The following is a 27740-nucleotide window of genomic DNA, read 5'->3' as shown; positions in this document are numbered from 1 at the left end:
GAAGCAAATGGGCGCTTCTCCTATGTGCCCTGGTCGGGAATCGAACCCGGGTCCCCCGCACGCCAGGCCGACGCTCTACCGCTGAGCCAACCGGCCAGGGCCTCGAGGGTTAAAATTTTGAAATGCCCACAGGTCTGTGCAGTTGCCAGGAGGAAGCTTGGCTGCTGCATGGAACATACAAGTGCCCCAGGACCATGCTGCTCATGGGAAGGACGATGACATACGTGCTCCAGACTAGAACTGTGGGGTACTGTGCTCTGCCATTTCCTCCCAAGGATCCGCCAGGACCCAGAATGCCCTTGCAGATGCACGGGTTCCCAGCCCACTTTGTCAGTCGCAGACAGCCTCCCTCCAGGGGGCATTGTTGAAGAAAAACAGTCAGCTCCCTGCCTGGGAGCCCGCTGGACCCAGCCTTTGTAGGTTGGTCGGGCAGAGGACAAAGAACTGAGGCAGGCTCTGACTGTGCCGTCCACCCAGGGCGGCCTGAGCAGGGACAGCCCTTCTCCCAACCTCACAGGAGGACTGTATGGCAGGGAAGTGAGGTGGACGGATGTCTGTTAGCAGGATCGGCCTTTGCAAAACCTGGATTTACGTTTCCAAAGTTGTGGAATTTTCGGGTTATGCTCAAGGGTTTAGAAAAACACGCAAAAGATGTGAGTGTGTGTGTGTGTGTGTTTCTATGCATTTCTGCCATAGATGCATAATGAGGAACCCTGGAAATGATGAAGGCAGGAGGGCTTTTTAAAATTCCATCCTAATATAAGTGGTAATTGGCCATTTATGACTGGGTGCTCTGTCCGGTAGGACTGGTGTCTCTTGAACTTTGTTTTCTGAGCACCTGGCACAGCACCTAGCACACAGTAGCCCATCAGTAAATGTTTTGAGAATGAGCAAATGCATGATTGGATGAATGATGGAATGAATGGATGTATCGAGGACAAACCTGGATTCCTTCTGGGGAGCTCATGGTGAGGTAGCTGTCATCGATCTTTACCCACTTTGCTGTCCAGAAAGCACCCGTGTCACCCCGAGAAGCGGACTGTCCTATCTGGTACCCTTGTTCTGGCAACTGTTGGTCTAGGCTCTGTTCTCCCACAAGGGACTAGGAAAGCAGGGGGATTAGAGAGACCCCCCCCATTCCCTGAAACTGGGGCCAGTGTCCTAAACCCCTTTGATCAGGTACACAAACGTGTCCTGAGCATGCGTCTGCCCTCCTGTGCGTCCCATGCTGTGTACTGAGGGAGCCCCCGGGGAAGCCGGGCTCAGCTGTGCTGGAGTGTGGTGGGAGGAGGTACTTGCGGGACAGACAGCCTTGTCACCAGGAGGGGAACCAGGAAGTAGGAATTTGGCTATAAGGAGCCCTCCTAAGAGCAGGGGTGGAACAGCTGTCATTTTCGTAGTGGTCAAGTTTATGATTCGTCAGGACCTAATCTAGGTGCCTCACGTGTGCCCTTTTTACTCAGTGGTTCTATAAGGTGAACAGCAGGATTCCCATTTTATAGGAGAAGAAACTGAGGCTGAACCAAGGCTCTTAGAAATTTAGAGACTTGCTGAGCTAGGATATGGCACAGCTGGGACTTGAACACAGAGCCCAAGCTCTTAGCCCCTGTGTTATTTATCCTTTCTGGAATCCCAGTCTCATTGGTCTTTGCACGGCTTTGTCCTGGGAGAAGTCTGGGTACCTAGTGGGCAGAACCCCACGTGAGAACTTCCATTTTAAGTGGGCACATGGAGATCGGGCAGGGAGCTACTCTTTCTCGTCTCTCCTTCTGGATCATTCAATATCCAGGCCAAGCAACCTTGCTGCTTAAACTGTGTTCTGTGTTGGTGTAGTGCCAGTAGATTCCCTGCTTGGGTAGGATTATAAAATGCTGCAAGGAGAAAATCAGGGTACAGAGAGGATTTCTTAGGAATTGTTTCAGACAAAGCTGTGACTATTGAAAGGAATAAACACCACTGACTTCCATGGCCTAAATCTGGCTCTACTTAAGGCTTCTGCTGTAGTCTCTCTAGTGTAGGGGGGATATATGGGCTGACTCATGTCCTTGGCAGGGAGATTGGGGGGCTAACCTGCAAGTTCAATTCCTGGGGGGCTGATTTAGCACTAGCCATGACTTTTGGGAGAGACCCAAGGTTGCTGTCAGCCTTTTGGAGTCCAACCACTGTCCCAAGAGACCTTTTGGTCTAACATAGCTCAGTCCACCCTCCAGGAATGGGTGAGCAGTGAGGTCGTGGGGGCCTGGTGAGTCATCTCTGGCTGGTTGGGAAGAGAGGCCCAGGAGTGGCTTGTAAGCAGAGGCAGGAAGTGGGCCTTTGCTTTCAATTTCTATTTTAAATAGTTACCCTATGAGAAGCCTAAAATATCACTGATTGGCTGGTTTTAAAGAAACAGGATCAAATTTCCCCATCATCCTACCCCACCCCTGCCCTGCAAATCTCACCTGGCACTTCTAAGACCTATCTTTTCCCATCAAGAAAAGTAGAAAGATTTTTGAATATTTTTGAGGTTTATGTGGTTGCATCTTGTTGGGAGACAATTTATTTGTTGACAGTTTTACGTCCTGGTTTCTTCATGGGCCTTAGAGAAACATCAAAGCGGTGGGAAAATACACTTCACCTATAAAGCAGGCGCCCCACACTGTGCAGCGGGCAGTAAGCCAGCCTTGGGCTCAGATGAATGGAACAAGCATTTGGCGACAGAGCAACAGTTGTGTTGGATTTTGGAGGGGGGAGGCTCTTCACATTTGCCCATGTATAAGGGAGCCCAAGCTGTTAGAACTCAACCCAAAGCTGACCTGGCTTCCATTCCCCTCATACTGGGTGAGGCTGAGCCATATTTCACCAACTATCCCACCCTTCACTGTTCTCTGACTTGTTTTGTGGCCCAGATCCTTGGTGACACAGCTCCTGTCCTATAGACTTCTGTCCCCCATGTAGCGCCTGACCCAGGGTGGAACACCAGCTGTATTTAGGCCCACACCTGGGCCTCTCCTTTGACCCCACCAGGGGCACATCTCTTTCTTATGGCACTTTTCACACGTGAGGACCTGAGAGGACACCTTCCTGTCCTTCCTAGGGCACAGGTTGGTCCTGTTTATTTTCCTATCTTTTACAATGCCTTGGGCATGTGAGGCTCCCAGGAAATGCTTGTAGACTATGGAAGACCTGCTGGAAAGAGGTGCTCACCAGCTTTTCCCTCACCCATCCTCTCTGCTCCACCTATCACTGGGTGAGTGGGGGGAGGGACACTTGTGGGGAGCTGTGGTGTAGCTGATGCCAGGTGGGTGGCATGTCCCAGGCAGGCTCCCGGCTTCTCCGGAGTCTGTCTTCCGACAGCTCTGCGAGAAAGCAGTCCGAGTCTCCTTTCTCTTCCATTTGGAAAAGCTGTAATAAGCCATCCTCCACTGGAGGTGTCATCCGTCACCGGGGTGAGCTTTAGAAATGAAGCCGTACCTGGGCATCATGTGGGTTCAAGGTGGGGTATGGGCATTTGACCAAGCTCTCCAGGGGTTTCTGAGGACACTTTGATTATGAACCACAGTGCTGGTCACAGGTGCTCAGCCCGGGCTGTGCTTCAGCAAGGCAGGAGGAAGGGCTGGGGCCTTTGAGGATGTGGGGCCCTCCCCAACCTAACCAACCTCCGGGCCTCACGCCGACCTTAGTCATTTCAGCCTTGTCAAGAGGCTCATCAAAATGCAGCTCGGGCGCATCTGCACAAGCAAGCAGATGCTGGGGAAGCCGAGAACCCTTGGGAAGGAAAAGGAGTCTTTGGATAGACAGTGGGGTTGTCCTTAGTGGAAGGGCCACTGAAGGATCCTAAAGGACTAACACTGTTCCATTTAAGACAATCTCTTGGAAACCAAAACCTTCCCATTACTCCCAGCTCCCGCATTTCTCTGCACGCGTTGAGCTCTGTCAGACAAGGTCTTGGGCTGGACCCCGCCCAGCAGCTGGCTTCCAAGGCCCTTTCTGGAACTCTTCTGGCTGCTTCAAAGATGGGCTAGAAATGCTCCATTTTTTTCTATTTTTTAAAAGTTTCCTGAAAGCATGAGAATAAAAAGGAGTGAAAGCTGCTGCTCATCAATAGGAAACCCACTCCCGCCCTCCAGCTCGGTCCTGGGCCCCTCGCAGGTTTCCAGGAGTTAAAAACAAACGCCATGGCCAGTTTCTGCTCCTTGCAAGAGTTTTAATTCTTCCTGTAATATAAATAAGGCAGCACGGAACATCAAGAGCCTTGCTGCTTTCTGCTTCAGAGGCAGCTCTGGTGCAGAAAAGACCCTGTTTCCCCGCTGAGCTCTGTCCTCTCCACATAAACAAAACTTTTGTGTCCAGTGAACTTCCTCCTGGCAGCAAAGGGGACGCAGAGGGAGTCAGGCTTGGGCTGGACCCCGGAGGCTGGTTCTTGGTTTGCTGGGGTCTCTTCCAAGCACAAGATAGAGATGAAGAGGGGGAAAGGAAAGGCCCAGGGGGTAATAAATAAGGAAATTCACTGATTCTGAAAACGAATCCTGGCAGAACAAGGGGCTTGGGGCTATTGTTGGAGACCACGTGGGCGGGACTCGTCCCTGGAACACTGGCCACTGTGGGCCTGGGCCTCAGTGCTGCTGAGCGGTCTAACTCCGGCTCACGTGGAAGGCTTCCGACAGGCTTCCATGCGCCATTGTGGCTGAGCCTCCCGCCTTGATTATCCCTGTCTGGCACTGCCCATCTTGAGCACTCCGAGGCCAGGCGAGAGGACTCCTGGGGTGGGGACAATATCCTCTTCAGTTCACGGTGAACTTGACACCCTGTGGCGCTGGTGTGCTGTCTGGGAGGCACTGCCAGCCGGAGGGAGAACCCGGGTGCTGGTGAAGGCACACTCCTCCCTGCCTCCTCCTTGGCCCTCTGCAAGGGTTACTGAGGCAATGCAATGGCGACAGAGGAAATCCCAAAGGACCAGTGAAGCCACAAGTAGAGGAGGAAGGGCCTCCCAACCCTCCTGAACCAGGCCTGGAGAGAGAGGCCAGCTCCAACTGCCGGCTCTTGTGCCTACCAAGTGACCACAGCCCCCAGCAGTGCCAGGGTGGCCTCTCTGAGGCCTGGGGGCTGTGCCCGCAGTGCTGTCCTTGTGTGGTCCCAGTCACCTGAGCCTCCGTCAGGCTCTGAGGGTCTCAGTCATGTGTGTGGTCGGCCAGGCCCACCCAGAAAGGAGGTTCTGTGTAGTAAGGGAGCCCCACTGATGTGAGCAGCTGAGGGGGTCTTGGGCCTGCAGATAGGAGCTGGGCTGGTTTCCATGGCAGCTTGTGCTTCGAAGCAGGCCCTGCTGTAGGACTGGGACCTTTTGGGACTTAAGGCAACAGCATTCCTCACCTCTCAGCTCTGCAACTCCCTCTGCACTGGGTGGCAGAGGCCAGACTGCAGCCAGACCGCAGCACTCTGGGCGTCAGGCTGCGCTTCGCCCCCCTCCCCCTGTGCCCATCAGCTTCCACCTTCAGCGTCTTCCGTCCCCCAACACCGCGGAGAGAAACACCAGGGTGAGGGACCACTGATGTACCCAGCATGGGATACGGTGTCCGTGGTGCTTGGGACACAGCACACCGGGGACAGGGGCAGGGTCAAGGGGGTGTACCCTGAATGAACGTGTAGCTGAAGAAGTGATCAACTTAAACTTCTCTCTGCAACCAAGTACCCACTTCTGTGCAGCAGAGACATTAGCCACCTGGGGCCTTCAATCTCTCCTAGGTCTTTTCTCCAAATAGTATAAAAGATGGCAGCCACTGTGGGACCGTCACTGTGCAGGCTCTGGAGGTCGGGCTGAGAATTCCCACATCTATCCCTATTCGGGCTTTGGCTGCAGGTGCCTGGGGCCATGGGTTACAGGAAATAGGGTGTGTGGTCTTAACACGGATCCCTGGTGCATGCCCTCAATCCTCAGCTGATATCCAAGTAAAGACTGGACCTGGGTGTAAAAAGAATTACACCCAAAGTGATGTTGCATTATCTCTAACTCAGTGTCCGTGGAGTGTTCCATCATCGTCTTGGCCACTTGTGATGATCCAAAAGTAAGCTGCGAAGGCTCAATCCCCAAACTCAGACGACGGCTTCACTAGCAGGCTCCAGTGGCACGAAAGCCAACTAGCTTCCAGCCTGGAGTTCTGTGTCCTCCACCAGATGGGGCCTGCCTTCCAGCAGGCTGAGCCATGGCTCTCAACATAGCCTGCCACTTTCTCAGGACGGGGCCTGCGGATGCCCCCAGGAGTGCGGACACGTGGGATGCTCTACGTCTTAGACCTCCGGGTTGTGGCTGCTCTATAGGACGACAGCTTTCTGGGGCAGGCTGACATGGTCCAAGGGGATATGTAGGGAGTACTCGCTAATGAGAGCTGGGGCATTCTTGAGCATCTCATAGAAGGAGTCCACCGTCTTCCGGTAGAGGTTTCGCTGCAGGACGAAGTGCCCAAAGAGGTTGAGCGGCTCGGCCCTGCGCACGGCCTCAGGGAGTCCCATGGTCTCGGGCGCCTTGCGGTTGCCAATGAAGAAGTGATGGAGCTTCTTCTCGAGCAGGCTCTTCTCCAGGAAGCGGAGCAGCTCCTGCAGACGAGCGTCCAGCTGCCCCGCCTTCCAGTCGGTGGCCCGCCGGGAGAGCAGGAGGTGCAGCAGGGCCGTCTTGAGGTGGTAGTTGCTCAGCCCGCTGGGGCCGGTCAGGCGGCTCTGCTTGGAGAGCAGGAAGGAGGCGATCTGCAGGCAGCTGAGGTGGCAGGCTCCCTCAGGCAGTGCCTTCGACGTCGTCCTGAGGAAGTGTCGCTCATAGACGGCAAAGGACAGGAGCCAGTCAGTGCTGGATGCTGGGGTCCCCCCAGAGGGCTCCCTAAGGATGTGGGAGACAAAGTACAGGTCTGAGTCATCACACTGGATCGCCGGAATCAGGGTGAAGGGCATGAACTTTCCTGAGCGGAACTTGATTTTGAGGGACCCCGGGGTGTCCAGCTGGCCGAAGGCCAGGTCAAACTCATACTTGTGGGCGATGCGGTGCCAGGCTCTGGTGAGGGCCACCTGGAACCACTTCATGACCTGCATCGTGTCCAGGTACGGGGAACCACTGGCACACAGCAGGTCTTCCACCTCGCTGCTGGGCTGCACCGAGCTGTTCTTGCCATGGAGGAGACACAGCATGTCTTCCCCGAGCTTGGTCTTGCCGCAGATACAGCCCAACGTGCCGTCATCAGCCTGGCCCACCCTGATCTGGCCATAGCCCTGGCGATTTAAGGGCACCGAGCGGCGGGAGCACCAGAGCTCAGGGTAGAAGCGGTAGGGCTCAGGGGGGATAAAGGGCACGAAGAGGCGGCACAGCAGCGGCTTGTCCACCTGCCAGTTCTCGTACATGCTGTCCACGCCAACGAAGTCCTCCAGCTCCATGTCCTTGTCCCGGCTGCACAGGCTCCTCAGGGCTTCCAGCAAGTCATCCACGAAGCCTTCCACGAACTCCCGCGTGCGGGCCGCGTCGGCCGTGGCCCCCCGGATGCAGCGCTCATAGAAGTGGTCCAGCGTGGCCTTGTTGGGCAGGGTGAAGCCTCGGAGGGGGGCACCCTCCAGGCCAGGGAGCTCGTCCTCGTCCCCACCCAGGCACTCGGGCGAGGGTCCTTCCTGGTGGTCCTGCCGCCAGACCTCGATCACCAGGAAGAGGATCATGCAGAGGGTGCTCCACAGGTCCCAGGCTGTGCGGCTGTCGTGCTGCTGCTGGCCCTCCGCTGCCACCTGCTCCAGGGCCTCCTTCTCGGCCGCCAACAGGGCCACCTCCTCCTCCAGGCGCAGCTGCTCCAGCTGCAGCTTCTCCTGATGCGCCTGCATCTTGTGGATGATCTCTTCCTCGTTCTCGGGGACCGTGGCGTTCTCTCGCGGGAACAGCAGCGGATGGTTGATGATGGCTGTCACCACCACCAGACACACGCGGAAGAGCCCCAGTGCCATGGTTGGAGCTTTCCTGGGAACAGAAAGAGATCAACCGTCACACCAAGCTACGCTCAACACCACTCTTCCCCTGGCCCGCCCACCGATCCCTGCGCCGTTGAGCTGGTGAATGTGTGAGACAAAGTTCTCCGCGCCCCCCACCCACCATACCCTCCCTGTTTCAGTCCAGCCTGGGGAACAAGAACCCCAACGTCCCCCACCGGCGATCCATTGTGACGGGCCTCTTTCTGCCCAGACATTCCTCTTCTGGCAGTAGTAGCACCCCACTTTCCCTGGGAACCAACCCTTTCCTATTCCCAGTCCCTATGACTGGGAATAAATCCACCCCAGCTTCAGGGGAGCATATAACCCAGGCCCAAGACTAGTCCCCGCCCCACCCCAGTGATTAGAAATGAACATGACTCTATTCAGGCCAAAGGGAGACAGAGGAGGGATTCGTTGGGACCATTGGGAACAGGATTACACATGCTGTGGGCTCTCCAGCTCTCTCAGTGCAGGGTCTGCCCAAGATGCCAACATGGAGGAAAGCGGACCCCTGGATCCAGTGATGCCTGAAGTCCATGGCACCTCTGGACTATTTAGTCATATAAATCAATACATTTCCCTTTATGATGAAGTCAGTTTGAGTTGTTTTTCCATCACCTGAAACCCATATAGTCTCAAATAAGACATCGCTTTCTCCCCCAGTGACTGCTGTGTGGCAAAGATGCCTTTCTTCAATGCAGTCAAGTCCAGTGGTTATGAAGAACTGACACTGATTGACTGTGTGAGGTTGGGCATGTTAACACACATCTCTGAGCCCCAGTTCCCTACTTGTTCACCAGTGAGGCCACAGGACCCAGAGTTAACACACTGATGATGTGATGACCCATGCACGCTGCACACACAGCACAGAGAACGGTGATAGCATGTTTGAACAGCAACATTTCTGAAGCCATTTTGAGCCCTTACCTTCCCCTGCGGTAAACCTTTCCTTCTGATCTGGAAGACACCACCCCAAATTCAGAAATTGATCTCCTGGGTCCTTCCCAGGACAATCTTGGAGACAAACCGGTCATTGGTTTTCCTACCACAAGTCACCTGAACTTGAAATCTGACTTCTCCTTCCTGCTTAAGACCTCAGCTGGAAGAGCAAATGGCCCAATAAGATCCTGGTTGAACAACAAAGAGAATACAGAGGACTCCTCCCCACGTGCCAGTAAAAGCTTCTTTGTTTTGACTGAGTCCATTCCCTGAGCTTGAATTTGCACCCTGAAGACCACCTATTTTAGTTCTTACCCTATACTAACCTGGTGCCAAGCAGCAGGTATTTGTCCCCAGGTAATGATCGCTCTGCAGTTTCTACCTGGCAGAGCCAGGATGTAAATGACTTGAGTGGCTGCCCAGATATGACTCCACCCTGTACACAGCTGGATGTGCCAGCAGGAACCAAAAGGCTTGGTGGGGAGGGAGGTCCACCGGGAGCAGAATTCAGTACGCACGTGTTCGCCAGCTCGGTCAGGCCTCAGAGGTGAATTCAGCAGCATGTGTTTCCATTTGAGGAGGAAGTGGAGGTCAGGAGAAAGTGGAGGAAGTCAGACTGAAAGGGGGGTGAGGTGACAAAAAAGTAGGGGGGCAGCTAGCCAGCTTTTCTTACCCAAGACAAGGAGCAGCTTGTTAGGTAATTGCAGAAACAGGTCAGCCCTGGTTTCTACATTAGAGAAATGGAAGTTTCAATGGAAAGTTTTGTCAGGGTGGTCCGAGGCAAAGCCATGGAACTGGCTGATTAGTGTAGGCCAGCATTTTCAAGTAAAGGAGTATTAATAATAGAATACCAGACAACAACCAGTTAGGAGATAATTTGGGGTTTCGAGGTCCTTCAGGGCCTCTGTGCTATAGGTGGCCGCCTCTGGGCACACGTGGCAGGCCCTAACGAGTCCGAGTGACAGCCCCTGGTGACTCTCAACCCCAGAGGTCAGTTTCCATGCCAATTCCAGGTAAGATGCCAGCAGCTGGGGAGTGGTGCCATGGTCACCTATGACTAGGAAGTCCTTTCTACCCGATAGCTTCCACAGGGCTCCCTGGGCCTGCAGGAGGAAGGGCTGTGAGGGCCACCTTGTCCTGGGAGAGCAAGGTTGAAATCTCCAAACCAACTCCACGTGTGAGGGGTGGCAGGATGGACTCTGGACGACAGAGGCTGGGTTCGCACCCAGCACACGCACCTCCTAGATACGTGACCTTGCACAGATCAGTCAACTTCTCAGAACCTGTCTCTTCATCTATGAAATGGGATAGCACCTCCATCATAGAGCTTGATTGAGGATTCATATAAAGCACTTCGTAAAATATTTGTCCTTCGAGTACGTTTTCTTACAAAAGGGGAGCGGTGATGGGATGGCAATAGCAGCCAAACCTTCCTGCAGGGGTTGATGAGGGAGGGGGCCACAGAGATGCCCCTCCCGGAAGCCCTGGCAGGGTGCGGGCAGCCGCAGTACCACTGGTGAGAGTGAGGCTGCAAACGGGACCCGGACAAGGAGCACGAGGCAAACGCAGCGGAAGGTGCCCGGGCTGGGCTTGAACCTTAACTCTGCTCCTTGCTGGGTAGTCCCGTGGCTGCTCTGGCGCTCCACTGCCTTACTTATGAGATGGAGCCGAGAGCAGGCCCTCCTTCAGAGAGGCATTGGGTTAGGAAGCGAGGTGATCCACCTCAAGTGCTTCACAGTGCCTGGCAACGAACGGGCACCTTACAAGGCCAACTCCTCCCCATTTCGGCCTCCACAGGTCTGTTTTCTCACCTGTTAAGAACACCAGCCCTGCCCAAGTGCCAAGGGTGTGGAGGAACACACGCTCAAAAGTGCTTTGAAAGCACAAATGCTCCCTTGGGGTTGCTGTCCCTTGGCACGCCATTCCGTCCACCCTGGCCCCCAGCGAAGGGGAGAAGCCCTTGGAGGGCTGACTCACTCCTAACTGAAAACATCAACACCCTCCCAGGGATCAGATGGGATCCCAGGATCATTCTGTTCCTTGTTAACCTCTGCACAGGCCAGCTCTGCCGGCAGCCTCCGGCACCCCGATTCGGGCAGTGGGGAACGGGCAGGGCTGTGCTGCACTGTGCCTACCAGATGGGGCTGTTGGAAGCCTCTGCTACTCCCCCTCCCCAAACCAAGTCACTTGGAACACTGGCCCGGGGGCCACGGGGTCAAACACACGAGGGGGAGGAACCTGGGCAGCTAGACTTCTGAAGGCCATGGGGACAGGACAGGTACAGCTGGGAGCCTCTCACAGAAGCACACGCACACACAGGCACACACGCACTTGCGTCCACTGATCTCCAAAGGGCCCCTTCCCCCCAATTTAAGGATGTCCGCTTCTGCCTTGGCCCCAAGTTCTCACCTCCATGAGGCTGCCTCACACGTGTGGTCTGAGACATCCAGTTGGTGGGTTTGGCTTTGAAAATAAACCTGGATCACTCTTAAGGGCTGCGTCTATCTGCTTGACAGGAAGTCGGCAGGAAACCCGCCGAGTTCCTCTCCGCCCAGGCCCCCTGCCCACGGAGCACGGCAGCCGTGCAGGTCACAGCTAAACTTAGCTTGGCAAAGGGCCAGGGTCATGGGGCAGCAGGGGCTGGGGCAGAGACCTGCAGGTAGTTGGCCAGAACCAGTGATGTATTCAGACTGTTACTCTGAGCCTGGGAAGAAGTCCAAGGTGGCCCCTTCCTCCCTTCCTGAGGGTCCCTCCCTTCTGCGTCCCCCAGAGCCCTATATAGCACCTCCACCACAGCTTAATCCAGTGAATGCCATTGAGGGTTGGCAGGGACATGCTTCCGTTCATCAAGCTCTCACTGGGATGTGCTGGGCGCTGTAACTTTCTAAGCGGTGGGTTTTTCCCTATTCAGAGACGAGTTAACCAAAACCCAAGAGACGAGGTACTTTTCCAGCCACACAACGAGAAAAGGCACACCCTGGCCAAGACTCAGCCTGTTCTGCCTGCCTCCACCTGCAAAGCCCAAGTTCTTTCCACGGTGCTGTTTACAGAGCACGTGCTGTGCACGAGGGACGCACTGGGTGCTGCAGGGCCCACAGAGATGAGTGCGGCACGGCCCCTGGCAGTAGAAACACTACAGCCCCACCAGGAAACAGACCCTGCCAACTGCGTCACAGGACAGAATGAGTTGTGTGGCACAAATGGTGTGTGAGCAACAGGCTAGAAAAGGAAGAGAGAGAGAGTTTCATTCCTGCTCATCAGGGACCCTTCCCTGTCTATAGATCTTCCCTGCACCCACCTGCCGGGGAGATGCATCCAGCCCCCTGCCTCCTTCCAGACAGAATCCCCACAGCAAGCCTGGAGCTGTGGAGCTTGTGTCTACCCCCACGGCCCGCCTTCCCTACCCAGGGCTGACTGCCTGTAGCCTCCACAGCAGGTGGGGGGACAGGGCCTCTCAAAATGTCGCTTCCAGAATAGCAGCCCCAGCATCGCCTGGGAAGTTAGAAATGCAAATCTTAAGGGGCAGCTGGTCCAAAATGACAGGGCTGGGCCCAGCACCCGTGTTCAGGAGCCGTCCAGGTGGTTCTGGTGCCCACTCAGGTCTGAGCGCACCCTGCCCAAGCAGGGAAGGCCTCCGGGGTGGAGGGTGGGGCTCCTGAGTGTCACCGAAGCCCAGGGTTTGGAGCGCTCCAACCCTCTACCCCACGCCCAGCCTGTCAGATGCAATTAGCTCTGCTCATTACAACGGCAAAAGCAGCCCTGGCCCTGGCGTCCTCCGACCCTAAGGGAGCAGCGGATGTGCTTTCTTATGAAACGGGGTCAAGGAGGTGGGTTGAGGCAGGGGAGGGCATTTTTGCCCCACGAGCTGACTTGAGTCCCTTTCTCACTGCTTAAGATTCTGGGCCCTCTGAGAGAGAAGAGGCCAGGGCCGACCTAAACGTTGGTAAGTTTGGGCTGAACCCCTACTGTGCGCCTGGTGTTGTGCCGGAGTTTTCCAGTTCTAGCTAAGGAGGTATGCAGTTGTTTGGGGCAATAAAGCTATATGTTTAAGGGTCAGAATTTAGTTGTACTAGCTCTGGCCGGATAGCTCAGTTGGTTGGAGCATCATCCCATAGCACAAAGGTTGCTGGTTCGATTCCCCAGTTAGGGCAGATACAGGAGCAGCTCAATGTTCCTGTCTCTTTCGCCCTGCCTCTCTCTCTCAAAAAAAAAAAAAAAAAAAAAGAAAAAAGAATGCAGCCCCAATTTTACGCATGAGGAAACTGAGGCCAAAGAGGAGATATATTTGACTGGGAGGGAAGGGTGGAGGTAGAGGTGGTCTGGGCAGGATGAACACAGGGTCTGTGGGCCTCACAGAGATTCCTGCAGACAAAAGTGGTGAAAATGATGGTATTTTCATTAACAGCCCACATTTAGGAAGCTAAGTACTTTTCCTGTGTTTTGTCATTTAATTTGCAAAATATCAGGTGGTTGCAACATCCCTACCTTATGAAGAGACTGATGGTCAGGGAGGTCCTCTAGGTGGTTTCTAAGATTTTCTGTCGGCAGTCTGTCCTCCTCCCCTAGGGGATGTGTGAGCTCTGCCACCTCCCTCTGCCCGATGGCACCTCTCTGGTACCATTGCCAGTGGCGACCACACAAACCACCCAGGTTGGCTGTCCCTCAAGCTTCTCGGGACTTGGGGAGAAAGCACAGATTGAATGCAGAGCAGGAGTTTGACCCTGAGCCAGGCTTTGGAGTTTGGGCCCCAGGAACAGTCTGCCTGAAGTCCCGGTACGGCTGTCCTCCTGTGGCCAGGCCTGCCTGCGACATCCCCGCTTCCCTGCTTCGGGCAAGCAGAGCCACGCCCCATGCTGGGAAGAACAGCTTCCCCGCTGAGTCCAAGGCCGCCATCTTTTGGGGAGCCTGCCCCTTGGTGCAGGTCTACCTTGCCCTTTACTGAGCTGCGGTGGGTCAGTCACCTTCCTGCTCTCTACCTGTGTGTCAGTGCACCCGCCAGCCGGTCCCTGCCTTTCTACCTACAGCTCCGGCAAGGCCCAGACGCTGATGTGCCCTTACCGGCTCAGGGCTGGGCACGCTGCAGGCGCCAGATAGGTCAGTGGGGGTTGACGTTATCACAAATTTGGAAGGAGGTGGTCGGCCGTGGGAGTGACATTTCTCCACAAACTCCTTCCTCTTTACCTAACTCAGGGCCAGCAGACAGACAGACTCCACGGAGCTAGTTTGAAAACAGCAGCTCTGAACACGCTGCTGCTCAAGATGAGGGCCCTCGCCCTTCCAGAATGGGGGTCCCTGTGGGAAAGGAGACAGGCATGTGGAGCGGGCCTCTGCCCAGCGAGGGCAAGGCCATAGCTGGAGACGCCCCAGCGGTGCCTCTACGGCTGAGGTCTCTTTTTCCCTGCACGTCACTAGGGTGGGAGGGGTGCAGACAGGGGTTGAGCAGCACTGTAGGTGGGGCTGGTCCTGGCCGGCCTCAGGCCCTGGTAGGAGAGGGAGGGGCAGGCAAAAAAGGAAGTGGGGAAACAGGAAGGAAGGTGCCCCCACCAAAAATTGAGCAAGTGGGTAAAAAGGGTGCAGTTCTGGGTCTCGGCACCTCCCGTTCTGGACATCTTCGCAGCCCTCCCCCCTCCCTGCAGTCACCCTCCACCTCTCCCACGGGGCAGGACCTTCGTCTTGGCTTCCAGCCAGGCTCAGCTTCCTCGGACCTGCCACCCTCCTGGCCACTGGGCTCCTTCCCGTGCCTCCCAGCCAGCCCCAGCAGCATCATAATCATAACCAGCATGTATGAGGGCTGACTACGTGCCAGGCCTGTGCTCAGGGCTCACACAGCTGCCTTCGCCATGGAAAGATACTTGGTAGCAGACAGATGTCACTGGTCCCCAGGGCCCAAGAACAGAGCCCCACTGCCCCTCCCTAACCCTGGGGAGGCCCCAGACAGAATGAGCAGGAACCAGGCTCAGGAGGACCGAAGGGTCAAGACTGGACCGTGGTGAGGATGGGGGAGCAGAATGAGAGCAGAGAGGAGAGCCCCGCCCCCATGCCCAGTGGACATGCCCATGAGGCTGTGGGAAGCGCACCCTCTAAGCCAGGGGTCTCAAACTCAACTCAGCATGTGGGCCGCAGAGCAAGATCACAGCCGTTCGGCAGGCCACACTAGGACTACAAAAGGCAACTGTTACGCAACACTTTTCTCACTGCAGTTGAAAACAAAAAAAAAAATCAGTACAACAAGCACAATTGTACATGCAGTTTACTCAGTGTCACAAAACGACCAGAAACTGTAGTTCGCATCACAACTGCTGTTAACTAAGCTAATATCTAGCTAGGATGCTAGAGAAATGAAAAATACAAGTAGGCCCCTAGGCTTACTTAATTTTATCCAAAATATTTTGAACTTCGTGGATTAGTCTGCGGGCCGCACAAAATTGTTCAGCTTGCCACATGCGGCCCGTGGGCCGCGAGTTTGAGACCCCTGCTCTAAGCACAGCAGCCTGCTCGCTCAGGTGGGCTCTGCTGTCACCGCACGTGGCCACACTGGCCAGACTCGCAGCCGGGTGCCTGGTTACACCCTCCACAGCACTGAGCTGCCTCAAGGCCCACCTCAGAAGAGAAAGGGTCTCTAAAATGTCCCCAGGATGCCAATCCCAGCCTCTGAGCTGGAGTCATGCGCCTGGCCAGTCCAGGCACAGGGAGGACAGCAGCTTGGACTTCCCCAGTGTGGGCGGGAGAGCCCACATCCTTCCTGACCCAGCAGGGAAGCCATCAATCTCCCAGGAAGGGCATGGCATCATCCTGTCCAGTCATCGTGACTCTGCACCGCAGAGGGCCTGACCCACAGGATGTCATGGAAAATCACAGCATCTTGAGGGACTGACCGACTAGGCTGGGCTGTGGAAGGGGAAGAGGCTAAGGGACGAGGTCTGCAGGTCAGTGACAAGAAAGGGGCTCCCCTGTCAGCTCGGAGTCTGGGCCCACATCTCCTTTTTTCCTCTGGTCACCTCGAATCCAATAGTCACTGCAGTAGGTTGAGTGGTGCTCAAAAAGATAATTCTATGCAACAACACCCGGACCCTGTGAATGTGACTTTATTTGGAGGAAGGAAGGGTCTTTACAGATATAATTAAGTTGAGGATCTTGAGCTGAGATCATTCTGGATTACCTGGGTAGGCCCTAAATCCAGTGCCTCATGTCCTTATGAAGGGACAGAAAATGTGAAAAAAGACCAAGAGAGGAAGGTGATGAAAGACGGAGGAAGAGCTTGGAGTGATGCTGGCACAGCCCACAAAGGCCTGGAGCCGTGGGAAGCCGGACGAGGCAAGGATGGATTCTTCCCTGGAGCGTTTGAAGGAGTGTGGCACTGCCGGTGCCTTATGCCAGACGCCCGGCTCCAGACTGTGAGACAATACCTTCCTGTTGTTTGAAGCCACCAGTCTGTGCCATCGTGTCACTGCAGCTCCAGGAGACTAGCTTGGTCTCAAAGCTCAGTGCTCCCTGCTCTCCCCACCCAGGTCCCCCCTTAGCTTTTATATCTCCACTGGGCACCTCCATTGTTCCATCCGTCCCTGCTGCAGCTGCTGATCTACACCAACGCCGGGGGATTCCACACCACGGGGCTCCCTGGCCGGGCCAGCATGGAATGGGCTTCTCTGAGCTGTCCCTAATCCCAGTCACCCCGGGCAGCCTCCTAGCCCTGGAGGTCTCCCTCCCTGCCCCCACTTCAGGGGTTCCTGTTTTCATGCCACACAGGACTGAGCTTTGGGCCTGATGTGCATGGCCTGGCCCCAGCCGGCTTCAGGTGACACCTGGCCTCCCTTCCGGCCTGTGTCAGCCACTTCAGATTATCGACTGTCCCCGAACTCCCTACGCTTTCCCACCATTCCCTGCACCATGCCCACACCTTATGTCCCTGTGGTCAGAACCCTACACAACAGTCCTCACAGCAAGCCTATCTCAGAAACCGTTTCCAGGAGCTTTCCTGATCTCCCCTGCTCCTCACCCTGCCTCCCAACACACTCCTGAGACAAATCCTATCTTGCAAGGAACAAAAGAATCCTATCCTCTGCAGGGGAGGGAGTGCTTGTGCGGCCCCTCTGTGTGCAGGCGGCCCCTGGCCGGCAGCGTCTCATCCTTAGCCAGCCCCCCACCTGTGCTGCAGCCCCGTCACCCAGGCAGCAGCCTAGGTGCTCAGAGGCTCTCCCAAAGCCACACAGGGAGGAAGAGAGCAGAGGACCTGGGGCCACACCGGGCCTGAGGCTCCAGATGTGCCTGTCTCCCTTGACCCCCTCCTGTTCCTTCATCAGTGAGCTGCTGAGTTCTGGTCTCATCCCACTGCCACCTTCCTCGGGCAGGGCCAGGCGGGGCTTGTCTGTCTTGCCATGCCCCAGAGTGCCAGGCAGAGCTCAAAGGCAGGGCTGCCTGCTCACAGCACTAAGGACATGTCCAATCTTGGGGACCCACCAGATCCTGGGAACGCACCAGCATGCTCACACCCTGCATGCCGGACACACCCATTTTCAAAAGGAGTTCTGCTTCCACGCCCCATTCTAGGAAGGTGTGATTCCTACAGGGAGGGTGTCCCGCAGGGCTTTCCTTGACCCCTGGACTCCCATCGCAGACTTCTAGACCTGAAATCACAGGGGCAGGCTAACGATAGAACAGGGTGCTAACCACTCCCTGTGCTGAAGCAGCCCTCAGCTGTCAGAGGCTGGCTTGGCTTCAGCTTGTCTTTCTCAAGAGTTTCCCTGTCTGTGGGCCCCATCTGACCCACAAGAGTGTGTGCATGTTGGAGGAGGGAACAGCAACACCCAGCTCAGGGCAGGCATGCGAGGGCGCCCCAGGCTTGCCTGTCTCTCTCTCTCTCTCCACGCTGTGTTCTCTTCACCCCCTGGGCCTCCAGCAGAGCAGCAATGCTCAGGATCAGCCACAGCTTTGCTTTGGGGCAGGGAGGGTAGGCTCAGGACAGAAAGCAGGTTCCAGACAACAGCAAACACACTGGCTTGATGGGGAGGAGCGCTGAGGGGGTGGGGTAATACAAAAAAAACAACCAAGGGGACACAGTGTCCTCCCCTGCACACCGCTGCCCCTCTCACCAAAGAGCTGGGGACAGATGGAATTAGATAGACTGCTGGTACCCAGCAAGCCACCTTCCCTGTGATCCCTGGATGGGAACAAAGATACCAGCTCAGAAAGTCCACCTGGCCTCTGGGCATCGGGGGGGTGAGCCCCCAGGGTTTTTCCATGGCCTCAGAAAAGCCAGTTCCCCCACCCATCCTATCCATCCCACCACCTCTATTCATGTCCTGGCTTAGAGGGATTCTGGCCCCCACATGGAGAAATCCTGGGCTGTACTCTCACCCTGGTTCCCTGTGGCTTGGGCAGTACCTAACACAATGCCTGGGCCCCAGCTGGGCTGGGGAGAGGGGGCAGGGGGAGAGGGGTGGAGGGGGAAGGAACACACACACACACACACACACACACACTATGCCTGCAAAGATCTAAAACCCCTTACATCTTAAAAAAGGGGAACAGCATGAGGCACAAAGGCAAGAAGGTGGTCAAGCCAGTTGTAAAAAACTTAAGAGCTTGTGGTCAGCCTCCTGGCTTGTGTTTTCTGCTTCAGAGACCTTGGGCTGAACAACAGAACCGGGCATCATCCTGCCTCCCACAGCAGGGCCGCACCTGCCACAGCTACCCAGCTCTTGTCCTCCAAGGCAAGCAGGGGCCTCGACTGCAAGGCCAGGCACAGTAGCAGAACTATCCCCAGAATCATCTCTGACCACAAAGAGTCCCCCCCCTGCCCCAAGAATTACACAAAACAACACTGATCTACAACCGTAGTTTTTCAGGCACAGGGGTGAAGTGGTAACAAGTGATGCTCACGCTCTGCCCTGGCTTCTGCCCGAGGTGGCACCTGGCCCATAGTAGGTGTCCTTGAACCAACAACAGGTACACAGTGGGGTGGGCAGCAAGCAGCCAGAGACTCTGCCAAGGTCACCAGGACATACTCCCGTCCCAGGGTCACCCAGAAATGGCCCAAAGCTCCTTAGCTCAGAAGATCTTAGCACTTTGTAGAGGCTTAGCTACAGGAGCCAAGGAGTCTGCCCAACCCTGGAGTCACAAGTCCTGGGTTTGCATCCCGGCTCTCGCATGTGAGAACAGTCCCTTCCTACGGCATGGAAGTCATGTGGTAGAGCTCTGTAAAGGATGCTGCTATTGGCTATAGTAGCGGTAATAAGGCCAGGTATCCTTTTAATCTGTTAACTGCTGCTGGGTGCATCTGAGATATTCCACATCACTGCAGCAGCTCCAGAAGTCCAGGGACATGGCTAAGTTGTCTCCCTCACTTCCTTGTTCTCTTGCAAAGGCCCCAGGGACTGCCACAGAGTGAGAGCAGGAAGCTTGGGAGGTGGGAAGCTCATAGCTAACCCCCTCCAGTCTGGCAGTATCAGCTGACAGCTCCTCCCCTCCGCCTGAGCTCCTGGAAGGACAAACCAGTGTTGGTCTCTCATGCCCAGCATTAAAGGAGCAGGCGCTCCATGACTGCTTGCTGAATGAATGAATGAATGGATGGAGTCAGGACTGGGGAAAAAACATTACCACCTTTACTTCCAGGAGCAAGAATCTAAAATGGGACTAGAATGGGAAGTCCTGCTAAGGTTTCTTTTTACTGGGAGGCAGCTTGTGGTCAGAAAAGCAAAGTGCCAACAGTGGTCAGTGCCTTGGGGCATATGAGCACGGGAAGCGGCATGCCCTGGGGGCATTCTGGAGCAGCGCACAGGGGTGTCAGGCACCCCCCACTCTCCATTCACCCCCTCCAACCCAGGCATGCTGTGGTCCTGTCTCCTCAGCGACTCTGGAACAAAGTCTCAGCAAACAAAGGACCCTTTCATGAACTTCAGGCGGGTCCCCTGTCTGCTACTAAGAAGGCTATTGAAACAGGCTCCCAGGAGAACAGTTTGTTATGAACACGGGGTTCTGCACCAACAAGTAGGGCCAGAATTGTGACCACGCCCTCCCTCTGGTTTGATCCAGGCTGATAGGAGATTCTCCTGCATCCATCGCAGGGATGACGTGGAGGGAGAAAGGAGCAGCCCAGGATGGCTTCAAAGTGAGGGCTTCTCCCAGGCCGTGAGCGTTCTACTGAGTTGGCCACCTGGAAGTGAGTCATTTGAAAATTGTGGGCTTTGTGTTTTTCCTAGGAACTGCCATCCGAAGATGTCAAAGTGCTTTGTATATTATCTGATTCTGGCTGCTACTGTCCCATTAAATAGACAGGGAAACTAAGCTCCATCAGCTAATATCACAGAGCGTGACACAGCAAGAGGAAACGCGGAATTGGTGGTCTATTGTCGTCTTTGCTTTGACACTCAGACGTTGGGGGATTCTGTATGCTACCTTCACGTTCACTGGGCCAGGGTGTCCAGCAGGGCCTCAGGTGGCACAGGCAAAGCTCTGGAAGGCATAGCTCTAGGTCTGAGTCCTGCCTCCGCTTTTTTCAGCTCTGTGACTCTGGGCAAGGAGCTTGGCCTCTCTGAGCCCGTTTCTCTATCTGTGAAACTGAAATAACACCTTTCTCAAAGGGCTGTTGTGGGAAAGAGAAATAAACATACACAAAGCCCTAACATGGGGCTTTGCTCAGATAGAATCAGTAGGTGCTCAGTGGATGAAACCATTACTTATTTTTTTAAAAGGCTATTCTACTTTTATGAACAGAAGGTCATGACAACTGATTTGAGGACCAGATTCCCAAACAATTTGCAAATAATATTCTCTGCTAATGATACTCTAATTTTCATTTATAACCCCGAAAAAGCTACATTCATATAAAAATTAGGGTAATATCTTTAGCCACTGATATCATGGAAGTTCATGAAGCTATGTTAGAAATTATGATGTTATGGTCAGCTATACAAAGCAAAGGTTTTAATCTAATATCTTCAAGTTGAAAGACAAGGAGATTTCTGTTCTGAAACTTCTTTAGAGAGAGCTGCCACGTCATCTAGGTGTTTAACTTTTCTTTAGGGCAAGGAGTTCTTCCTTTCCTGCAACTTTCATTTGTTGTGTTGGCATTTAACAGTCCTTGCTTAGGAATTTCTACCTTAAGGAGAACAGGAGGCATCACCTTGAGCCGTGGCTGAAACCTCAAGTTGCCAAGTTAGAAACATCAGAATCTTCAGTTCAGCTTTACCAACAGTGCTGTGTGTCCCCAGGGTTTCCCTTTGGCAGGACACAGAAGACACTTCTGAGGCTGTCCTCTTTTTTTTTTTTTTTTTTTAGATTTTATTTATTCATTATAGAGAGGGGAGAGAGAGAGAGAGAAGGGGGGAGGAGCAGGAAGCATCAACTCCCATATGTGCCTTGACCAGGCAAGCCCAGGGTTTTGAACCGGCAAGCTCAGCGTTTCCAGGTTAACGCTTTATCCACTGCGCCACCACAGGTCAGGCGAGGCTGTCCTCTTTAATGCCACTCCTAAAGTCTCAGGTATATCTCAGATGCCTCCCAATTCCTCAGAAACTACTTGGGACGGAGGGATTCCACAGGTTTAACTGAACCATCAGGAATTCCACGGGGCACGTCAGAGCTGGGTGAGAGGTGACCAGTGAGACTTTGCTTCTATTTCCAACCCCTGGGGCAGGCTCTTCTGGACTTCCCTCCTCCCTGTGTGCATTCTATCACAAAGCTCCACCCGGCCACTGGGCCCCCAGCACTGCCCCCGGCATAGTGCCTTTCCTGTCGTAGGTTCACAGGACATACTCAGTGAATGAAGGGTCCCTCTTAGTCGGGCCCTGTGTCCCCACACAGTAAGGACGTGGACATCCTTGTGTCTCACTGTCTTTTGGGTGTGAGACTGAAGAAGAGGGAAGCCATGGTTCTGATCTCCCCATCCCTGCTCTTCCCCTCCCACTTCACAGACTAAGGCTGTTGAGGGGACGCCCAGAGCCATGGAAGCTGCTAGAAGCCCCTGTAAGAAGTCATGCTCTCTGCTCCCAGTCGCAGCTCAGAGAACAAAACAAGACTGCAACTGCCAGCCCTGCGCTCTGTTCCCTTGGCCAAACCCCAAGGCCAGAGACCAACCTCCAGCTGGCTCACAGCCCCCACCTGGGGCCTGGGGCCCCTCCCTCCCTCTGCTTGCCCATCCTCTGAGAAACGCACCTGTGGATGTCCAGCCTTCTGTGCTTCTTCCCTTCAACAAGCGTCTTACAGTTGGTGTAGTTCTTGTTCCTTCCTGTCTGCCTTCAGGTGGACGTGTTGCCTGGGGCAACGGTGATGTCACCTGCGAGGTGCTTCCATTCCAGTGATGTCACGGGGCGGGCCACCAAAATAGAGGGGGATGTGCTCTCTATGGAAAAACACCACAGACCCCAAATTGCTGAAGGTGACCCTGTAGACCTCTTGGGCACTCTCAAATGACCTTTCTCCCCCGGAAATCTTTCTCACCCTTCTCTCCCCACTGGGTGCCTGAGACAAGCCAAGGCTCACACCTGACCTTCCCCCTCCCAGCGTCAGCTGAGAGGTCAGGACAAGCAGCTTTGCCCACCATTCTGAACAAGCTACCCACAAGGGCACTGCCGATCTTCTTATCACCTGGGGCTGTCTAGGTCCCTGATCCCTTGCCCTTTGCTCCAACCTCGGTGAAGAGATCAGCGGCATTAACGGGGAAACTAGGGTCCCAATTTGGCAGAGATTTACCCTCCTCCAAAGGGTAACATCTCCTTGGCTCTGGGATACCTGGAGATGGCAGCTTACTAAAGATGGGCCATGAGGGGGCCTGGACAGATATAAGGGAGAGGCCAGCTGGGATGGCCAGGTGGCTGAGGGCGCCCAAGCACTCACTTGCCTTAGGACTGACTGAACGTCATGCTCACACAGGGGTTGAAGCGGCCAGTTCTGGCTCTTCCACTTCCGTGGGCAGCCATGTGGATTAGGGACCAGGTTCCTTTTTTCTGTGCTTGGCTTCCCATTGACCCATCCAGGCCACCAGACTGTCCTCGATTTGCATATAGCATTTGCCCCCCTACCCCCTGTCACCCCCGTGGCCTGAAACTCCTAAATTTGTCTAGTAGTTAAATTTATGCAAATACAGCTTGATGTGGCTGGGAGCTAAGGCTTATAATTCACTAAACAAAATAGATAAAGTATTTCAAAATTGGTAAATTATGAAAGAGAAAAGGAAGAAATCCTACCAGGTAAATAAACACTGACTTCTAGAACACTGAGCAAAGAAATACACACAGCCAGGATGATCAGAGTACTGGTCTACCTGGCAGGTATTTCTCTATTGGTGAGGTCTACAGAGGCAAACAGAGCCCCATGCTGCTGGACATCACTCTCTACCTACTCCTGGCCGTGACTCCAGCTTTGCCAACCACAAGCTGCCTTCTAATCTTTGGTCTCCCATGTGGCTTGCTTGGGATGCAGGAACAGTTAGCATCTAGTCTGCATCCCAAGGTCTCCTTGCAAATTCATAAACTAGCATTCTGATTTGTATAGCCACTTCTGGGAGCTCTCTCCAGATGACTCAATAGCCCAAGACCAAACCACTCTGGAAATTGTGAAGATAAGAGTTTCCAAGTGAGCCCAACTAAGAGCCAGACCCTGGGACAGGTGACACGATCCAGGCAAACACTAGCCTTGTGGGAAATCTGATGGGCATCAGCCAGCTCTTCCCAGGAGACATAAGACATCGAGAATTCCTCACTGGCTGAGAAGGCTGGTTTGTTTAAAATGCTGTCTATCTGTCTGTCTGTCGGTAGTAAAATGCTCTGCTCTGGCTAATTCAGTGCTGACATGTATAGCGTGGAAAATAAGTGATCAAAAGATGGAGTTTAGAAGTGGGAGTTTGGGAAAGGTTTCCTGCATGAGCTTGGGAAGGGTGTTTGCAGGTGAACAGGATCTGGACACGATGGGGACTGGGGGTAGGAAGTCCCCTAAAGAAGAGACATTACGAAGGGGGTTTCTGCATTCCCGTGTTCCTACTCTTCCTGGGCTCTGTGCCCGGGGTGCTTGTCACTGCCTCCCACCTGCATCTGTCCCCTCTCCATCGGATTCCCTAGCCTTTCTCTTTACTGACCCCAGGGGGTTCAAGAGGGAAAAACACAAAACCAGGTGCTCCTCCCAGACAGCATGGTCAGACGCTCCCCAATCTGTTCCATTGCTGGGGGAGTTCCCTGCCTAGATGAGGGACCGTAGGAGCCCGTGGCCTTTTCCCTCCTCTGCCACACCCAGGTGGTGCTTACTCATCGCCCTAAAGCCAGGCCCCAAACTGGATCTGCCACCTCACACTACCCAGCTCTTGAGGAGGAAGGCCATCTGCCGCTTGGGGCAGGCTTCCCCGCAGCCGTCAAGGCTGGGCCTGCCTCTTTCCATGTCTGCCTTCTGCCAGATGACTTTTCCATCTTTTCCTCCATCAGAGCTGACAGCAGGCATTTCTTCCTCTGACAAAGAAAGAAAAAGACAACTACTCTTTCCTCTTTCTCAAGAGGGATCCCAAGCGAGCTAGATTTTTAAGCTTAACCCGCTTCTTGTGCTGGGCTGCTCAGTAGTTGGGACTCACCGCCAAGCTCCTGAACACTTTACTTCGCTGTGCCTCAGTTTCCTCAGCTATTAGATGGCAATAACAATACCTACATCATAGGGCTACATGAAGATTCAATGAGTTAATACAAGCAACGTGTGTTTTTTGGGAAAAAAGCCTAGAAAATGTAAAGTCCTCAATAACTGCTGGTTATCAAGGCTGCTATGTATGGTTGTACAGGTCAAGTAAACCGTTCAAGAACCCCGGCTGGGGGTGGGGGTCAGGTCCAGCTTACATGCTGTTTGCCCAACTATGTGCTTTGGTGTGTCCACCCAGATGAGACTCCTTTTTCTGGATGGCACCAAGATGCCATGCACTCATCTAGCGGGAGCACCTTATTTTAATTCACGCACAGGATGGAACAGCTGACAGCAGCCCTGGAGGTTATTATTGGCTCTCAGTATCATCATGGCCATGTCTTCCTTCCCAGCAAGACTGGAATAGAGGGGAGTCCATGATGGACCCGTCTCAGCTCATAAGGCCCTAGCCCTCAGCTGCCCAGCACACCTGGAGCCCCTGCACCCACCTAGAACACTGCTGGGTTAAAGCCGGCCCCCAAAGCCCCACGGGCTGCCCTGCTACCTCACCTCACCCCACCGACGGGACTCTCAGCCCCAAACATGGAGTCACGGAGTCCTAGCCTCTGAAAGGACCTCTCCTTGGTAACCGCTGATGGCCACCTGCATCGGCTGAGCGATGGGCAGCCTATTACCTGCTGAGATCTAGTTGTTAGCAGGTTCCTTCTCACTCTGATTAAGATCCATTTCCCTGCTTCTCCTAACCGGTGAGTCTCTGACGCCAGGCAGAACAAGACTTTTCTTCAGTGACAAAGCTTGCGATTCCTGAAGGCCACAGCCCCAACACTCGGCCTCTTGTCCTTAGGGGAAATACTACCGGTTCGTCCTTTCGCCCTGTTCTAGGTTCAAGCACATGTTCTAAAACCTCCGCACCATCCATCCCCTCCTCTCTGGACACTTCCCCATTTGACAGTGGTGTCCCTTGAAAGAAGAGACATTAAGGAGGGGGTTTCTGCATTCCCGTGTTCCTACTCTTCCTGGGCTCTGTGCCTGGGGTGCTTGTCACTGCCTCCCACCTGCATCTGTCCCCTCTCCATGGGACTCCCTAGCCTTTCTCTTTACTGACCCCAGGGGGTTCAAGAGGGAAAAACACAAAACCAGGTGCTCCTCCCAGACAGCACCTTCTCGGGTGAGTCCCTTTGCCAGAAGCCTGTCTAAAAGTTCCTCCCTGAACTTGCTCTGGGACAAACAGTTCACCCAGCACCCTCCTCTTAGTTTTCCTCATGTATGCTGCAGAATCTGAAAGCCTGTTCCTGGTAAGGTGACAAGTTCTGGGATGATAGCATCAGATGAAAAGATCAGATCCTTTCCCCATCAACAGCTGGAGCTTGAGATTGCTGCATTTTTGACAATTGGGGAGCTAGATGATGGCCCTCAAATGAACGCCCTTCCATCCATGCAGGGAGAGCAAAGTCAGTATAACTGCTTTGTGGTTACCCACAAGTGGAAAATACGAGGGCAGAATGGCCCAGAGCGGCGCAGACACAGGGAATTAGCAAACAATGAAAGCCACTTAGGCACGTAGGCTGGAAGGAGGACGCAAAAGCAGAGCCTATTATGTTATCAGCAGGGAGGGGAATGGCAGCAATTCTACCTATGTGTGCCATGCCAGTGTCCCCAGCTAGCCTGGACCTGTGACTGCACAGGCCATCTCCAAGCTAGAATCCCTTTATAAAAGGGAAGGACCCTCCATCAAATCTAAGAGGAACAAGAAAATTGAATAGAACTCCAAAAACGGATTTAGATTCAAAGACCGGGGCCAGGCTCTGCCAGTACCTGGTACTCTTCTACAGTTTTGAAGGGGTGAGTGACCCTTCTCACACCAGGCAGAGTGGCAAAGGCAAAGTGCCACCAAAGAGAGGATCAGTAAAATATTTTCCCTTCTTGGGCAGCAACATCTTTTTTTTTTTTTTCAAAAGAGGAGTATTTTAAATGGAAAGCCGGGCCTTGGGGCTTGGGAGTCCCTTCAGCGGGTAGTCAGATAGGTGGAGACACTGGACAGGCTTGGGGATGGAGTTAGGGGTCAAGTGGCAGATTATTTGCAGCTCCAAGAGAAAGTCCTGCACAGCGTGGGTTCTCTCTCTTCCGCTAACAGTCCCGAAAGAGGAAGCTGCAGCTCTGTGTAGTCCCAGCAACCTCATAGCTTCACTACCTTAAACCGAGAATAAACAAGCTTCTTTTCTGTTCCCGCCTTCCAGAAAGGGGGGGGGAGGGGCGAGGCTGGAAGGGAGCTGGCTAAACAGATGCCCCCTCGGCCCCGGGTCTGTCTTTAGCCCCGGAACTCTGCTCAGACGGTGAAAAATAACGGGTCGTCGGGGCTGTAGGAACAAAGAGGTCCCGTTTCGGGTACCTGGGAGAGGAGTTGCGGGCTGCCGGGACCGGAGCTGGGTGAGCGCGGGACCCCGCAAGCCGCGCGCGGAGGAGCGTGGACGCCGCACGGCAATGAGCCCCGCCTTGGCACGGGCGCTGCAACACGGTCTCCAGAGTCACCCCAGCCTGGGGGCGGGAGGAGGCCCCCGCGCCCGAGCCCCAGGCCGCCATCTCGGGCGCAGCTCCGCCTCATTCCCGCTGCCCCTCGCTGCCTTCTACCTTCCAACCCACGAGGAGGACGCAGAGCTCGCGGCTGCTGGCCCGAACTTACGGTTAGCCTCCGTCCCCACTAGCCGTCGCGGGGAGCAGCACGCGGGCCCAGGCTGCACTCGCGGGTCCCTAAGGCCCCGATGCCGCAGTTTGTGGGCAATTAGAGGGTCGGGGGCGGAGATACCCCAGCCGGCTCCCGCCTTCTGGTCTCCAGCAGCAGAGATCTAAAGGGCTTCGGAGTTACTCATTTCCTGGATGTCACAGAAACTTTTCGTCCTTATAAGAACAAAACACCCGCCTCTACTCTCGGCAGCAAAAGCTCCTTAAGGAGGACCGTGCAAGATAGGGGGGGCCGGGCCTAGGATCCACCACTGACTCCCAGGAACTCTGGGGGGCGGGGTAGCAGACCTGGAGAGTGACGAGGAGGGACGGGATCTGGCCACTAGAATGAACTGGGGCGAGTGGACAGGGAGTCGGAGATGACGCCCTTAAAAGTCGGTCCCAGCCCGCTGATTGGAGGGGCTAAGTCACTGCTCTCTACCTAGCGTTTTCCGCGGCACCTTTTACTGGTGATGCATGCCTGGGGCCACCTCTTTTGT

General features: G+C 54.6%; 1 protein-coding gene across 4 annotated transcripts; it reads right to left on the bottom strand.

The window, feature by feature from the left end:
• Positions 1-27740, bottom strand: ITPRIP (inositol 1,4,5-trisphosphate receptor interacting protein). Of its 4 annotated transcripts, XM_066354694.1 has the most exons (3): positions 27203-27740; positions 22063-22249; positions 1-7960 (listed from the first exon to the last, which is right to left on the bottom strand). In XM_066354694.1, the coding sequence occupies exon 3, from the start codon at positions 7945-7947 to the stop codon at positions 6289-6291; it is 1659 nt and encodes a 552-aa protein (XP_066210791.1). In that variant the 5' UTR covers positions 7948-7960; positions 22063-22249; positions 27203-27740; the 3' UTR covers positions 1-6288. The 4 variants fall into 4 exon arrangements, with proteins under 4 accessions (XP_066210791.1, XP_066210792.1, XP_066210794.1 ...); XM_066354695.1 differs by lacking the exon at positions 22063-22249; XM_066354697.1 differs by lacking the exons at positions 22063-22249; positions 27203-27740 and adding an exon at positions 19719-19922.

Source organism: Saccopteryx leptura, chromosome 13 (genome assembly GCF_036850995.1).
Source record: "Saccopteryx leptura isolate mSacLep1 chromosome 13, mSacLep1_pri_phased_curated, whole genome shotgun sequence".
NCBI classification, from domain to species: Eukaryota; Metazoa; Chordata; class Mammalia; order Chiroptera; family Emballonuridae; genus Saccopteryx; species Saccopteryx leptura.
The sequence above is the reverse complement of the archived record's forward strand: the minus strand, read 5'-3'. Positions and strand labels throughout refer to the sequence as shown.